The following is a 16970-nucleotide window of genomic DNA, read 5'->3' as shown; positions in this document are numbered from 1 at the left end:
GATTTGAATCCGTTGGGCTCGATTCCAGTCTTGGCCGCTTCTGCTTCCCTGGTGGTGGTATGGGTGGTGGTTCTTACAAACCTGGTCTCTTAGTTTCAGGCCAAATGGTCTTTCCATAAATTACTATTACTCCCCCATCATTACCAAACACACATGCAGGCAGCATAGAAACTTCCTGATGTTACATTTGCTACTGCACGTAACTGGTTACCTTGCGGCTACTGACTTCACTTGCCTCTACTTCCTGGATCATGTCTCATTCTAGCCCCCTCAGAACACAATATTGTGAACAAACGCTTTGGGTATTTTCATTTTTATTGTATCAAACCCCTGACGACCTGCCTCTTTCCTTTCAGGATATTTGCAAGTCACTTTGGTGCCATCGAGTGGGCCACAGGTGTGAGACCAAGTTTATGCCTGCGGCGGAAGGGACCGTTTGTGGCTTGAGTATGGTAAACTGCATACTTGTTAGTTTTTAGTTCTGGAAACATGATAACACATAGAAATAAGTCACTGTGTAAACTGTTTGCAGTGGGAGCTCAGAATGGAATGCCTTGGCCGCATATATTTTCTGACTTGTCTTTAAATCAACCAGCCTTATTTAACGGCTCTTATCAAAACTCAGTGCTAATATCACCAGTTGTCTCCGTTATTTAGGATGAGGTTTTTTTTCTGCCTTTGATTTCCATTTTTAGATGAAATATTTCAACAAGGTGGAAGGTTTCATTGTCTACTGTTTGCCTTTTCAACTTGATTCAGTATAGAAAAGCCTCAGGGAGGAAATACTCCCTTTAGTAGCAAAGGAGACACTGTCCCCCCCCCATACAAGGTCTCTCTATTGCTTACCTCACAGGACCCATCACTGAGTTTCTGACATGCTCAGTGGAGTCCCGTCACTTAGAGGGACTCCTAGCCAAGGGTAAGCTGGATCACTGTCTAGGTTGTACCAGAAAGCCATTAGCCAGCAAGTATGGTCAGTCCTCAGAACCATCACCAATATGGGATATTTCTGTGTTTTGGATAAAGAGCATTCATTTATTCGTTTCTGGGTTTTTTCCTCCTTAGTAGCCTCTGGAGGGAGAGGTGCATTTGATATCACAGTAAATGACCCAGATTTGGTGCATTCCTTTGAAAGATCATGATTGAAAGCTAGAAAGGGGAGCATGGAGGTGCTCCAGGTTCTTTGATCTCTGCTTGAGCCACAAGAAGTAGAGAAGACTCGGTTATTTATAGTGAATTCAGTCGCACAATAACTTACCGACTTTTAGGCATCAGAGACAGGAGGCTCTGGAGATCCAAGGATGAATAAAATTCCATTTTATCTCTTCAAGAACTCCCGGTCCAGTGGGGAAACGTGTGCAGAAGCCAATAATCTTAACTTTCTCTTTAAACGGACCTCCTTTAAGCCTCAGGTTGCTGTCAGTGCTCGGGGTTAGTGCTCATTTAGAATGAAGTACCGTGAGTGGGTACTCCGAGATGGCTGTCAGAGCACAAATCAAAACTCCTCAGTTGGATGGGAGAGAGAGACTTTCTGTGAGAAATTAACGATAACGGCAAAAATAGAGGCACACAAAAATCAACGTGTTCAGAAAATGCTTACTAATATTTGTTGAGTCCTTTATTCTGAGTCACTTAAGAGATTTGCATTTTTTAATTCTTTGATTTTTTTTAATTTATTTATTTGACAGACTGAGATCACAAATAGGCAGAGAGGCAGGCAGAGAGGAAGGGAAGCAGGCTCCCCGCCGAGCAGAGAGCCCAAAGTGGGGCTCAATCCTAGGACCCTGGGATCATGACCCGAGCTGAAGGCAGAGGCCTTAACCCACTGAGCCACTCAGGCGCCCCTAACTCTTTGATTTTAAAGAAAATAAACTTTATAAAAAATTGAGGTATTATGTGCAGCTTTCCATCAGAAGGACCCGTCTTAGAAAATTCCAGTCAGGATGATCATGGGAAATGTGCGTGGAATGTTTTAGGTGTGATGAGGCTAAATAGTGAAATAATTAATTGGATATACAGGTACTGCTCAAGGCATTTTTATTTTTTTGTTTTTTAAAGATTGTATTTATTTATTAGAGAGGAGCATGAGTGGGGGTGGGCAGAGGGAGAGGATCAAGCAGACTCCCTGCTGGGTGGGGAGCCCGACTAGGAGCTCGATCCCAGGACCCTGGGCTGAAGGTAGCTGCTCAACCGACTGAGCCACCCAAGTACCCCATCGTTTTTATCTTTAGAGCATCATAATTGAGGACTTGCAACTCGCGGATTAGTGGGTACTTTTTCGTTATGAAAGCAACAGCATTTAACATAAGAGGAGTGTACAAGAACAGATTGATCCGCTAAGCGAGGAAAGTAAGTGCCAAGTGGCATAGGGCTAAAGTTTTATGACCTACATCACCAGAGATGTAGTTCCACGGGCAAGAAAGTGCCCCTGGGTTAGACTTGAGTTACTATAACCTGAGACAAATAGGGCCAGAAGTAAGAAAACAGATGTCCTCAAGCCACTCCCCTACCTCATTATTTTAAAAAGACCAGACGGCAGTTCTAAATACCTGAGGAATGCCCCTTTACTGAATGGGGGGAGCCCCCCTTAGCAGAAAGCGTTCAGATGCGTCCGATCCATCATCACTGCGGCTTAATCATCACCGTATCCACACGCCAGGTTCTCCGCTAGGGGCCGAACCGGCTTTTCATTAGACTGTACACCCCGTGAGGCTGGGACCCTGTCTTACGCTTTTCCCAAGTGTCCCGCACAGCAGCAACTACTCCCTGTTTTGTCCCATTGTCCCTGGAACCTAGCGGAATCCTTCCCCTTCTCTCCCGAGTCCCTGGTCATTTAGTGCTATTTGGACCATGAATGCTCAGTAAGCGTGTGAGGATGTGAAAACCACCTACATTTATCTAGTTAGATGTGCAGGGAAAGAAAGGCTTGCGTTTGCCATCAGTCATAAAAGGTGTCTGCCCAGTTATGGCCCTCAGTTTGAAATTAGAAGAAGTGCAGATTTACGTATGTATGGAGAGAGAAAAGTTTGTGTGTAGAACTTTATAAATGGAGATTATGGGCACCCGTAACGCGCTCGTATATATAAAATATGTATATTATGAACAAGTTCTGCATGACCTAGCACAACTTCACACTTTCCTAAAAGCCTCTGCAGTGAGATCCAGAGAGGATGTGTGTGTGTGTGTGTGTGTGTGTGTGTGTACATGTGTGTATGCATTCATGTATTAACTTCTGATTTCTGTACTGAATGAAGGAGCCAGAGGAGACAATCTCTTGGCAACCTAAGCTATGAGGATGCATCCTGGAATAAAAGAAATTTAAATTAATTGAAGGTTTGCAACAAATCTGAAAATCATATTTCTTAAAAGAAAAAAATATTAAGGTTAAGATCTATATATGTGTGTAGGGTGCGACGGCGGGGGGGGTTGCCTCTGAGGCGTGAAGGTTACCTGTCCTGTTCAGCAGCTTTGGTGACCGAGCTGAAATCGAGCCCCAGCTGGCTGTGTGGCTGCCCGGGTAGCCGTGTTAGCATTTCTTTGCTACATTTCTCTCATCCAGAAAATAGTTATTAACTCCTTAGCGCTTTGGGAGGGTTATGTTAGAAAGCACGGGAAGTCCTCCCGCTCCGCCTGCCTGTGCCGTTTCTGGCACCCAGAAGCAGCTTCGTCAGGGGCAGCCTCTGTGCTGTTTCTGGCTCTTGTTCTTTTGTGTCCGCCGCGGAGCTCAGCTGGGAGAGTCCCGGGGATTCCGGGTGGGGAAGATTCTGATTCCTGCTTGCAGTGGCCAAAAGCCTCTCGTGACCAGTCGCTTTCCCCCTAAAAGTGCTCAGCGGTGTTATGTGAGTTCCTGCAGACTCTGAAAGGGCAATTAATCCAGGGCAAAGACAAATGGAAAACACAAGAAGTAATCTGCACACGGCGAGAATTTGAAGAAAGGAAGCCGGATCTTGACCTGGGCAAAGTGCACTCGCCATGCAATAAACGGCCAAGGAGCCAAATGTATCCCGGGGGAGAGCAAAGATTGGAAAGTCAAACCGCCTCCCCCTAATTCTGTAACTGAAGCCCCACTCCTCGGCAGAGCCCAGCGTGGTCCCAACCCCAACTCTTTGGATCCCACTGCAGTGGCTTTTAGGAACATGTGCTGTTACACTAAGTCATGCAGAACTTGCTCATAATAAAAGCACCACAGGAATAAAACCACTACCAAGGGCTAATGCAAGCTCCAAAGATAGAGATGACCAGTCAAACCTGGAATGTATTGCAAAAGGAAAAAAAACGCAGGGGTTAGCCTGGCTCCATCAGAGCACTGGGCAAAGCAAAGACCGAGAGCTAATTTGTAAAAGGTACTCGGAGAGCTCAAAGTCATCCGAGGGTCTGGAGTCAGGAACTTTCCTACAGACAAAAGGTCAAAGCGTGTTATCTACAAGCACAATTTGCCTGGACTGAGAGCTCTGGGGCTTCCTACAAATTGCTCCGTGGGGATGATTTGGGATACACAAAAACGTTTGCATAATTGTATCTGTTTTTATGATGAGCTCATCAGAATGATGAATTCTGTGTTCCTACCTAAAAAAATCCCGCGTTTGTCCCTGAGTGAATGACCTACATTGTTCTTGAAGCAGCCTTGTTACTAGATGGCGGGGGGAGGCTCATTTATCCTGGGGCCTGGACTCTCTCACTTGGCTGCTGGGCGGAGTCTTATCTGAATATTTCCCCCGGACAGCTCACAAAGCATATGATCCTCGCCTGCTGCTGACAGATGCCCTCCCCTTGCCCCCCGAGGTCAGCCTTTGAAAACGCACACGGTAGATGCCGGGTAGCCAATCCTCAGTCCAGGGCCGCCTGCCAAGGGAGTCTGTCAAGGTGTTGTGCGTTCTCCCGTTCGCCGAAGTGCTCGTTTTTCCCGCTAATGTGCAGGTGTCTGCCTCTGTTTCCCTTCCCCGCGTGGACTCTAACAGGAAACGTGTCCCGCCTTCTTTTCGCAGTGGTGTCGGCAAGGCCAGTGTGTGAAGTTCGGGGAGCACGGCCCCCGGCCCGTCCACGGCCAGTGGTCCGCCTGGTCCAAGTGGTCAGAATGTTCACGAACTTGTGGTGGCGGAGTCAGGTATCAGGAGCGACACTGCAATGACCCCAAGTAAGGCTCCCGAGAAAGCCCGGGTTCGTAGAAGGCCAGAATGTACCATTTTGGTTTTGCTTTGCTTCCGTGCTGGCCTTTAAGTGCAGTTTCCTTCCCTCTCGGAATCGCAACCAAACTGGGGTTTCACGGTTTACAGATGAAGCTGCGGGCATGGGGGAGGGGACAAGGATGTGATGGCCAGAAACCCAGAGCAGCAAAGGAGCTGCTGTGTGTGTGTGACTATGATGATCAGAGACTCAAATGATAGTCTGAGCTCCCTTCTGAGTCTAAATTCAAGCCACGTGGTCACACGATCAAATGCCTGTGTTGTTGAGAGAGAAGCTTGGCCAGTGGAATGTGCGTGTGTATGTGTGTGTGTGTGTGTGTTGTCTGATGAACTGGAGAAAGTATGCTAATTTTTGCCTTGCAGGAATGTACGTCAACACGTGTTGACAGATCTGCCTGACTTTTCAAGAGAAACCAGAAATCCTTAAAAAAAAAAGTGTGTGTGAAATTCCCTGACTGTGAAGATATTGACAACAAATTCCATTTTCTTTAAGCAGAACACAGCAGGGACCAATCACAACATCTGCCGATGGAGATTGGCCTGCAGTCGCCTGCGGGCCCACTCGGGCCCCGGGTGTCCCGGGATTTTGAACCACTCTGTGTCTTCTTTGAAAACGCAGGTGGTTTTAGGTTCCTTTTCTCTGGTCTCGTCCCCCTGTGCAACCCGTGGGAGACGTACACTTCCCGATGGTCACAGGGGAGTAGAGCGAGCCCAGGGTTGAGAGTGAGATCGGACTGCAAATCCTGGGTCTGCCGCCTGTTGACTATGCGACTTAGGGAAATCCACTTGAACTCTGAGCTCGAGTCCGTGTGTGAGTGAGGTCGAGATAGTAATGCCTCCTCTGAAGGTTTGGGAGGGATTAGAAGTGGGTCTGTAGGACACCCCCTTCCAGAGAGCATCCAGTGGGCAGTCAGGAAAAGGATCTGGGGTCTGTGTGGCTTTCATCACTGTCATCCTAAACTCCAGGGGGAGGACAGGGTAGCAGAGGATGGGTCCTCGGAAGCGAGGGGAGCAGGGAGGGAGGCGTTACTGATGAAAGTGGACTTTGGAGAATGTGGTAGAGAGAAAAGAGTTCAAGGAGTCCTCGGAAGATGAAGATTTCACTTCGTGGCACTGTTTGAGGGGTGGCTTAGTGCAAGGGGCAAAAACACAGCTTCCTAATCCCAGAACCCCAGGTTTGCCTCCTGGCCCTGCCTCCCTCCAGCTGTGTGGCCATAAGCACCGTTCCCTCCCTGCTCTAGGTTCCTCCCTGGTTAAAGGGGATAAGGAGAGTGTCCCCGCCAGCTGGGTTGAAATTCGCAAAGCGCTTCTGCAGAGTGCCTGGCCTGTTACAAGCATCGTATGAATGTTTGGTAGATTCAGAATTAAAATAATGAAACGGGAGCAAGAGGAAAATTTAAAGGAGACCTGGCATTTCATCGAAGTCAGCAGCCTGAGCTGAATCTGGAAGGCCAGCTGGTTCCAAAAGAGGAGAGGGTCAGAAGACACTTGGGCCGTGGTTTACTAGGTGCTCTTAGGGCTAGAGCAGGCTAACGGTATTTTTCAGCTTTGACACTATTGACATTTTGGGTTGGAAAATTTTTGTTACGGGGTTTGTCCAGGACACAGCAGCCCCGACCTCTCCCCACTAGACGCCTGTGGGATGACACTTCCTCCCCGACAGCACCCTGATAACCAGAAATGTCCAGAGACTATCCGATGTCCTGTCGGGGGCAAGTTCAGAGAGAGTAACTAGGTGTATGGTAGACAGGCTTGTGATGCATTTCCAGCTTATCCCAGATTATTAAAACCACCCTCCTCGTACTTTGAATGTAGCCCATATCTTGGATAGGATTCTTAAAAATCATTATATTACTTTTCATTTTTTTTCAGCCTATTTCACGGATCTGGTTTTCATACCTCACAACATTTTACAGCTCCGTATTTTCCCAAGAAAGAAATAGATTACCTAATTTAATAGCTCTGCTGGTAAAGTGCGTGAATGACACCCCTGGGATTTAAATTAAAACCTCTCTCATATCTGTGGGGCCGAGCACTCTCATTGTGATAGGGCATTGTTCACGGGAATATTGTACTGTAATTTTAGAAATGCCTCATAAAAAGAATCACCAGTGTAGTTCCATTTGGTGCCGTTTTATCATTTCAACAAGCGTGAGGCTCCTCGGACACTGTTTACTTTAATTATGCCTCACAAATAAAACAAGAACATGAGCAGCCGCCCCCAGGCAATTGAATTAGTTGTTCTCTGCTCTTATTTCACTTTGTTGTAGGAAAACTGAGGGGTTCCCCCCCCTCCATTTTAAATTACTGATTTCTTCTTTGCTTCAGTTGAAACATTCGGTCTGTTCACATCACTTCACCCAACCAGCTTCATTTCCTCACGTGAGAAGCAGGAGGGCCTTTTATTTCACATTAATGCTGATTTTCCCAGAACATGTGTTGTTTCATAAAAGTGAACTCCTCCAGGCTGATTCGTGGACTTACCCTGCTTTTCGGCTTCCAAAGGGATTAAAGGTTCCCTTGTTCTGGAATGACTGGTACCACCCACACATGGCGCTTCTTTTTTCCCATGTCTGGTGTGGACATTTTTGTTTTTATTTATTGATTGATTTAGAGGCAGGGAGAGCGAGTGAGCCTGCGAGAGGGAGGAGGGGCAGGTCGAGAGGGAGAGCATCTGAAGCAGGCTCCAGGCTCAGCACAGAGCCTCCCATGGGGCTCGAACTCACAACCCTGAGATCATGATCTGAGCTGAACCCTGTAGTCGGACGCTTAACCAACTGAGCCACCCAGCAGCCCTGAGGTGGACATAATTTTTAATGGGTAGAAGCTCCATTTTCTCCTGAGCCCTACTATATGCCTCAGGGACCTGGAAACATTTCCCAGTCTACCTAGAACACACGCAGGAGTTCCAGCCTGTTGTCCAGTCCAGTTATCTGATGAGTGAGTAACCAGGGCAGGCAGAGAGGGTCAGTTATCACAGTCTGAAGGAGTCTGGTAGAATTTCTATAAAGTCTGTTCCAGAAAATTAATTGCAAAAATTAAAGTGAAAACGAAACATGCAAAGGCATTCTAGAACTTTCCTAAAATGCAAGTCTATTTGAGAAAAAAAAATAATGCTATTTTTTAGCTCTGGAAAAATAATTGAATTAAATCTCCAGCCCATTTTTCAGCCAGTGATTTCCAGGCTCAGGTGGTTATCAAAATCACCAAGTGTGCTTTAAAAAAACACTGATTTCTGGATCCTCTTATCATATATTCTTATTAAGAAAGTCCGGAGGGACCCAGGAGTGAGTCCATCTGTCTGTCTGGCTGTCTGGTTCTGTTGATCAGCCAGCCAATACTGTAACCATTTGTAGCCAGGACGTGATAAATTATGCAGAAGTAAAAACGAATATCCTTTATATCGGTCTCATATAAGGATAAAATCATATTCCCAGACATCTGTTTTCTGACTGTTTATGTTTTCGTTTTTAATCTTGTTGCACCAAAGAATGTCACGGTAGAATTTTCTGTCAGTTTATCCTAACACTCCTGTTTACAGCTGCAGAAAAAAGTACATGTTTTTGAGGATTTGATGGAAAAGTACAAATTCTTGCCAGTCATTAGAACCAGAAAGCACTTTAAAGTTATGATGGATTTGTGCTAACTCTGCCCTAGGTTCAGCTGTGAATTTTTTTTTTTGAAGATTTATGTCATTTATTTTGTGACCTTTGTTTTTGTCATTTTATTTTTTTCTCATGATGATCAGTGTAGTCTTTAATCCCCATCACCTATTACCCGCTTCCCCCTACCCACCTCCCCGCTGGTAATCATCAGTTTGTTCTCTAGAGTTAAGAGTCTGTTCTTGGTTCATCTCTCTCTCTTTTTTCCCCTATGATCATTTTACTTCTTACATTCCACATATGAGTGAGATCATATTTCTCCGCATTTCTCTGACTCATTTCCTTTAGCACAATACCCTCTAGCTCCGTCCACATCATTGCAAATGCAAGGTTTCATCCTTTCTGATGGCTGAGTAATATTCCATTGTATATATATACCCGACCCCTTTATCCACTCATCTACTGATGGCCTCTGGACTGCTTCTGTACTTTCTCAGCTGTGAAATCTTTACAAACAGTATCTCAGTTAATCATCATATCTGCCCCCATTTTACAGGTTAGGAGGTTAAACAAAATTGCCTAAAGATAAGCTGGGAAGAGGCAGCGGAATATTTGAATCCAGATCTGTCTCTTTATAGAAGGCCGACCCCCTAACCATCGTGCCTGACTGTCTTCCTCTCCCCTGCCGGCCTCTGCTGCCTAACTCAGCTAAATGCAGGTGGAGTGGGGCAGGGAAAGGATCCTGGGGAGTCAAAGGTGGAGGGGCTTCGCTGTGCCCTGTCTCTTGCTAGCTATGTGATCGGCATTAGGCAAGTTTTATGAGGCTTCTCACCCATCTACAAAATGAAAGGGTGCTGTGGAGGTTTTGAGATCTCTGTGTTACGGTTTCTGAGTTGGGAAAGTAACCCATGCCGTCCTCTTTTGCTTTCTCGAGACTGAGGAGTCTAAATGAAGATTATTTATAAAATCGCAGACAGAATGCCTTAAACTAAGAAAAGTTTTAAATACGCTTTGTAAAGATGACCAGGAATAGTAAAGCTGTGGTAGGGCCCTTTAAGGTTTTTCTAAGTGCTTTTCAGATAATGATTTAAGATGTCTTCGGGGATTTGATGTAGCACAATGGCTGCTGAATGTTTAAGTAGTCGCTCCAGAGTGTTTTGAAATAGCAAAAAAATCTCGCTCTGGCGGCGTGACGCTTCCCGTTTCTGTTGAATCCATCTCAGCAAGCAGTTGCACGAGGATTTGATAAAATAGGTTGAAGCAAATCCAGGGGTGTTTTATAGCATTCTTGTGCTTCCTAAAGAGACAAGGAATTTTAATCACACAAATTTATTAACCTGGAGCCTTCTTTCATGTTACATGTTTGCACTGAGCTTTTCTATGAGATGATCCATAGTTGGGTTTTAGCCTTTGGAGAAAAGCACACACACAAAAAAGCAATTGCTTTGTGCCTGGAAGAAGCTGGATAAGCTGTTACTGGTCATTCTCAGTTTGGTTTATGCTCCTTTTTCCTTTAGATTGCTTTCTGGTTTTTGCAGTCTACCTACCAAGAGCTTAAAGAGCCGGCCATTAGATCATAATTATTTATGTTCTACTGGGATTCCCTATTCTGGAAATCCATTTCCCATTGTGCTTGGCAGGAGAGGAATAGGCCACCTACCAAGTTAAAAAGTGATTATGCAGATGAAAACATGGGAATTTCTGTTCACAGTTGAGGATCGACCAGGGCGAAATATACAATAGTCAGCCAGTAGGCAGAGCGTGGGCTCGGTGACAGGCAGAGCCGGATAGGAGGACATGGCAGATGGGGCTTCTGGCTCTTTCATTTCAGTGCCCTGACCTTCTGCGTGGCAGCAGGCGGACAGCACCCTGGAGGAAGCTGGGGGTGTTCAGAAATGGGAGGAAAGCTGGGGAGTAGGTCGGGTCCACATTTGAAGAGCTGTGATACCAGTTGGGTTGTGTGTGTGTTCGTGTGTGTGTAGCGCGCAGACACATATCTGTCTACATCAGTGAGAACACTCGGGTGCATTTATAAATTTTGCTAACACAGGTAACACGAGGAGTGTCAAGAATGCGCTTTCATCATTCTTTAAGGAAATTGCCAGAATGTAAAACTGGCATCGGAGATGACAAATCGGTTTTCTCTAATATGCCAGTTCCGGTTGCTGAATAGTGGTGATGCCTCCCTAAGAGCTGTATCGGGAAAAGAAAGAGCGGGTCCCTGATGGACGGGTTCTGCCATGGATACAAGGCAGGACACGGCACATCGTGTCGTCCATTATTTCCTTTCCTGTACTAGACTGTATATGCTGCACGCCTTCTGACAACAGTCCCCTTGACTGTCCCTCCTTACATTATTGTTTGTGACCATAGCCCGCTGTTTGCTTGCATTAAAGCCCTTTCATTTTATTTTTAGGCCTCAGTATGGTGGCAAGTTCTGTCCAGGTTCTAGCCGTATGTATCAGCTGTGCAATATTAACCCTTGTAATGAAAATAGCTTGGATTTCCGAGCCCAGCAGTGTGCAGAGTACAACAGCAAACCTTTCCGTGGATGGTTCTACCAGTGGAAACCCTATACCAAAGTGGAAGGTAATTTGGTCTCTGTACCTCCAACAAATAGGGCTCTCTGGGGACAGTAATGTGGATGAACACACGGGGAAATTGCTGCCTACATAAAAGAGTTTTGATGTTGACGTCATCCCCTAGACCCGTCCTGACCCAGTTTTTCATTCACTTCCATAGGTTTTGTTTATTTTTCCACACTTTTTTTTTTTTTCACAAGACACCCCTTTTCCCCCACATCTGTAAGCCAACGGGTTCATGTGTTTGGAATGTACTTATGTTTCTAAACTTACCTTTGACATTCCGGCAATTAAGTCTCCCAGGGATGTTAATTGCAATTGGTATGAGTTGTCCAGACCAAAAACCCATGAAACCATATATGCCCCATAGAGAAGCCATATTCAGCAATTGACAAGTAGATGATTGCCCGCACGGAAGGCCTGTTTGCAGGGTATTTTACACACACACACACACACACACACACACACACACACATAGCCAAGAATTTAAAAATGTCTCCATACTGGGTTCCTAGTGCTTATTATTACTTAAAGTTGTGACTTGTATTTTACCTTTTAAATTGAACTGTTTTTGTTTTACCGAAGTATCAAAGCATTTATTTTAGCTGCAATGTACACATTTAATGTGCTTCCCATTACCTTTGCAGATAAAGCTGTCACTGTTCTGGTTGTTTGCCTCCTATTATTGCCATTCCCTTGCTGTACCAAAACTCAGCCTTCCTCGCTTGAGAAAGGATAAGTAGGAGCCCCTAGGGGACACGGGTCAACTGGGAAGACATGGAATGTAGTGGCAGTTCGTAGGAGATAAGACTAGGGCCATCGCTGGGCAAAAATCTCAAAATGAACCCAAGTTGTCGATCACCATAGAGAAGCCAGTGGAGTTAGGGCCATAACAAGGGGGATGATAGTGCGGCTCTGCCCAGGACCAGCCCAGCCGCCGCAGGAGCACTGTGTGGTTCTGGGTCATCGGTGGCCTCTGAAAGCACGAGAGGGACAAACATGAAAATTCTGCAACCACAGTGAGCAGTCTGTAAGTGTCTACTTTTAGGTGCGTCTTTCTTCAAGTAGAAACTCAGCCCTTTCTTGTTATTTCCAGTGTTTCGAGTTGCGCTGAGAGATAATATGTACGGGGTTTATTTAGGAGTTTTCAGCCATTTTTTGAAGCAATACTTCATGGTACGCCTCTTTCTTGCTTGATGGAACAAACGTGTGCTTGTGCACTTAGCTTGTCTGTCATTTCTCTTGGACCTCAGTGACAAAGCTGGGAAGACATGCATTTCCAAAAAACAATTCTTCAGAAACTTGCCAAGAAAAAGAGAGAAGAAACCCGGTACCTGCAAAAATCCAGAGGTAGTAACTAGAGAAGGATTTAGAGTAACTGGAAATCACTTCAGAGGACAGGCAGGGTTAGCTCAAGGGCTAAGACCTTCCCCGCCATGGCACCTCCTCAGGGAAGCCTCCCTTGCTAGTTTGCCCAGAATATCCTTCCTTCGGGTAATCCTCCCGTTCCTAAACTGCTCTGTTCTTCGTAGCTCTTACGCACACCTGAGTTTACATCCCATCGTCGCTATTCAGTCTCTCCGTCCCCAGGAGAATTCACGTTCCACGGGATAAAGCCTTCGTCCGTTTTGAGCATGCTTGGGCCCCCGGCATCTGAGAACAGCCCTTGGCACGTATTTGTAATTTTCAGAACGAATGAGTGCATAAATAAGCACCAACTGTCCCTCATGGAGGTGTTTCCCGTCTCCGAGTGGCCGGCTCTCCATCACTGGAGGCATTCTATCAGGAACCGTGCGCTGATCCATGCAGGGCACTGCACAAACAGGTGCCCCGGGACCATTAGCTAGAACACCTGCAGTTGCTTTCATTTCCAGCATTTGAAGATGTCTTGTCTCTCGGTAGAACCCTCCCGTCATTCCGTGATTCTTACGGACGCATGGCTCTTTCCCCCGACCCTGCTGTCCTTCCTTCTCACGTCCCCTTCTGCACCCTGCTCTGTTTTCTTGGGTCTCCCTGGGGCTTTCCCACATTCATCGCGTCTTTCGTTCAAATGCTGTGTTTACACTATGTGTTTTTTGTTACAAACCCCAAACAAACCCTTTAAATAGGTTCTGTGTTCACGACACGAGACAGTGAAGCACATACATTTTCTAACATGTGAACTATTTTTTGGTTTCAAAAGTGTCTCACTAATTCAGTGGCAGCCCGACTGAGTAGGGAGCGGGTCACTTCATTCAGTTGCTCAGTGGCTGTTTACTGAGCGCTTCTCCCGTAGGAGCCGTTCTGCTAGATGTGGGGGCAACTACACCAAGGAGAAGAGACCCAGCCCAGGGAGACAGAAAAATTAAAGCCTTTGGTTTCTCCCTCTTCTCCTTCTGATACGAACTCGGGATCGGGAAACATTGACCATGGCTTGAAGGTCTGGTGGCGTTCATGCAGGTTGGGAAGTATGAGGGAAGACCGTTTATACATTAGACAGTCTTTGTCTTGCAGTAGAGAGGTGTTTGTGTTTCCAGTAGACCAGTTGAGAAACTTGCCCCAGAGCCTCTGTGGGTAAAACTGAACTTTTTAGAGCTTGTGCATTCCTGGGCATGACGGAGAAAAAGAAAGGGCTTCGATAACGTCTTCCGTAATGTCTGATGCAAATATTACGAGGTGTTGAATAAAGCTATTCAAAGAGATTTCTAGGTAAAGGTAAAACTTTCACTCCATCGACCCCTCTGCATATTTGGATCACGATAATCTAACTACTTTCACATTTAAGTTTTGACTTTGTCTTTTATCGAGAGGTTTTATGAGCCCAGTGGTTTGCAGACTGTTCACACGTTCATTGTACAAATGTTATCAGGGCTGTTGTGTGGTGTCGCCCACGCACGGTCTCTTGGGAGAAATGTCCTCTGGAGCTGCTGGCCTGGCCAAGAACGCTTTGTATTTGGGGAATTGGCATAACTCCTTTCTGATACAAGCGCTCTGTAGAAATACTGCATTTTTTTTTCTTTTTGCCTGTGATACCAGAAACTTCTCAGGGAATTTATGGTCAATAAAAGTTACATTTTTTAGCCTTTAGGTTTAGTTTATTTGGGTCTTCTTCCTTTTCATGATAGGATTATTCTCTGTATGTTTTATAAACATAAACCATATGGCCCTTTTTCCCCCCAAAGTACCTAAAATTTTTTCTCTTAACTGCCTGAATAGATTTTGAAGTAATCCATGTCCCTAATCACAGTCAACAAATTATCACCTGTGGGCCAAATCTGACCGTTTTTTTTTGTTGTTGTTGTTTAAAAACTAGTAACATTTCCCATTTTAGACATGATCTCTTTCTAAAGAAATTTAATTCATCCTTCTGGCCATCATGTCATTGCCCTGTGATCTCCTCCTGATCACGTCCTGTCTTGATCTCTTTGCTTCTAGAGGCAGATCGATGTAAACTGTACTGCAAGGCGGAGAACTTCGAATTCTTTTTTGCGATGTCGGGCAAGGTGAAAGACGGAACCCCTTGCTCCCCAAACAAACAGGACGTTTGTATCGATGGGATTTGTGAAGTAAGAGGACCTTTGTTTTCTGGGCTGTGTGTGTCGTCATGCTTGCGTTTCCTCCTACCAAACGTGTACCGTGAGAAGTGGCACAAGAGATTCTGTGTCTGGAGAAAAGGCCGCTTAGGGGAAAAGACCAGTGTTTGCACACTGGATGTGTAGACTGGCTCGAACGTCCCCACTGTCGCTCTGCGGGACCGTCTGACATCCTTAGCTCCTCTTCCCCCGTCTCCACAAGTATGCAGTGGAGAGGATGACATATTTACTCCACGCGGTTGTTGCAAAAATTAAATAAGAATGTAAAGGAAAGCAGTAAACTTCCATTGCATGTTGGCTAAGTGTGTTCCCTGTGTGGTCAGACCCTCACAGATGTGTTGTGACATAGGACTACTATTTCCTGCCAATTGGTCTTCCTTTTAATTCCATTGTGTGTGTGGTGAGGGTGAGGGATTATGTGGGGGGCTCAGCATTTTATGTTTCAGCAGGAGAGCTGGCCCAAATCAGCTCGCCTGCCATTAGTAGCAGCAGTGACTTGGGGCTCCAGTTTTCCCGATGAAGAGTCCCAGCAAACTTTCGGTGCGTTCTGTAACTGCCCTAGTCCCGCATCTGGTAAAGGCAGAGGAGTGATTTGAACCCCCAGACTTGAGGCTCTGCTTTTAACCCTAAAGCTGTACTATCTTTCTAATGTTCTGAAGATAGAGCCCCCGTTATCTCTTGATTATTAGTAGCCATTGGCTTTTCTGATTTTTCTCTTTGTTGTTGTTATTTTATTTTATTTTTGTCACAGCCAGTGGGATGCGATCATGAACTTGGCTCTAAAGCAGTTTTGGATGCGTGTGGTGTTTGCAAAGGGGATAATTCAACTTGCAAGTTTTACAAAGGCCTGTACCTCAATCAGCATAAAGCCAACGGTAAGAGATGCCTGTGGTTTCATCACTGTGGCTTTGCCACTGAGCAAGTCCCGGTCACGCTGGCCATGACCGAGCTGTTTCCCAGCTCCCCTGACACACACAGGACAATGGCTTTGATACCTCCCAGGAACAAGGGAGGATGGATGGTTTCTCAGTGTGAGGAGTTCCGTCAACACGCACAACTCTGAGATGTGTCGATCAAATGCCTTTTACTTTGCCGTGTGTCTAATGTCCCACAGGCCTTTGGTAAACACAGAACAGATTTTGAAACTTACGGTTCAAGATGTGAATCATGATCCCCACTCACGACATCAGATGACTGTTTGAAGCAATGATCTAAATGAATCTTGAGTAAAATGAAACCTGGAGCCCTGTTGCCCGAGTATCACTACTGAGGTCATGGCGCTAAGTTTCTTCTGAGTAGATGAAAGATAAAAAGGGTCCTTGAGTTTCGTGGCCTTGGTTGTTCTGGAAGGAAGAAGTGTGTACCTCCTGTCCACACACACTTTCTTTCTGGTGTTCCTTCCTCCTGAAAAATGAAAAAAAAATTATTTATTTGTACTCCATAGAGTAGGAATGAATGTCCATTCATGATTCAGCAACTCTGCTCTGTAAAAGTGGATATCGCTGTCCACTTTTGAAAATGTGTCTCTGCACATTTTCAGCCCCACTTCTGCAGTGTGCATCATGGAAAACAGCACTGTTCTGTTCTTCCCGTTTAGCATATTATCCAGTCGTTACCATCCCAGCGGGGGCCCGAAGCATCGAGGTCCAGGAGCTGCACCTCTCTTCCAGTCACCTTGCAGTCAGAAGCCTGGGCCAGAAGTACTACCTCACGGGGGGATGGAACATCGACTGGCCCGGAGAGTTCCCCTTTGCTGGGACCGTGTTTGAATACCAGCGGACCTTCAACCACCCAGAACGCCTGTATGCGCCAGGACCCACCAACGAGACGCTGGTCTTTGAAGTAAGCCCCTTCTATCTGTTTAGCGCTCTGTGCCTCCTGCTACATTGACAGTGATGGCCCCACTTCAAGCTAGCTTGGAGAGTGCCTCTCCCTTTGGCTCAGATGTGTTTCCTAATAAGCTAAGTTGCAAAGTGCAAAGAGGAAGAGACAGGATCCCCATTCTGGGAAAGATGGCAGGAGGCCAGTGGA

At 45.9% G+C, this 16970-nt stretch overlaps 1 protein-coding gene across 1 annotated transcript in view; it reads left to right on the top strand.

The window, feature by feature from the left end:
* ADAMTS18 (ADAM metallopeptidase with thrombospondin type 1 motif 18) overlaps positions 1-16970 on the top strand; it is a 69813-nt gene that overhangs the window by 11428 nt on the left and 41415 nt on the right. The window contains exons 4-9 of the mRNA XM_013057004.2: positions 357-452; positions 4986-5134; positions 11202-11374; positions 14782-14912; positions 15691-15814; positions 16537-16781. Coding sequence (XP_012912458.2) covers positions 357-452; positions 4986-5134; positions 11202-11374; positions 14782-14912; positions 15691-15814; positions 16537-16781 — 918 coding nt within the window. The remainder of the gene's footprint in view (positions 1-356; positions 453-4985; positions 5135-11201; positions 11375-14781; positions 14913-15690; positions 15815-16536; positions 16782-16970) is intronic.

The sequence above is a fragment of the Mustela putorius genome, unplaced genomic scaffold, assembly GCF_011764305.1.
Source record: "Mustela putorius furo isolate JIRA1106 unplaced genomic scaffold, ASM1176430v1.1 tig00000174_pilon_pilon_pilon, whole genome shotgun sequence".
Classification (NCBI taxonomy): domain Eukaryota; kingdom Metazoa; phylum Chordata; class Mammalia; order Carnivora; family Mustelidae; genus Mustela; species Mustela putorius.
Note: the sequence above shows the minus strand (reverse complement) of the source record. Positions and strands in the feature narration are given on the sequence as shown.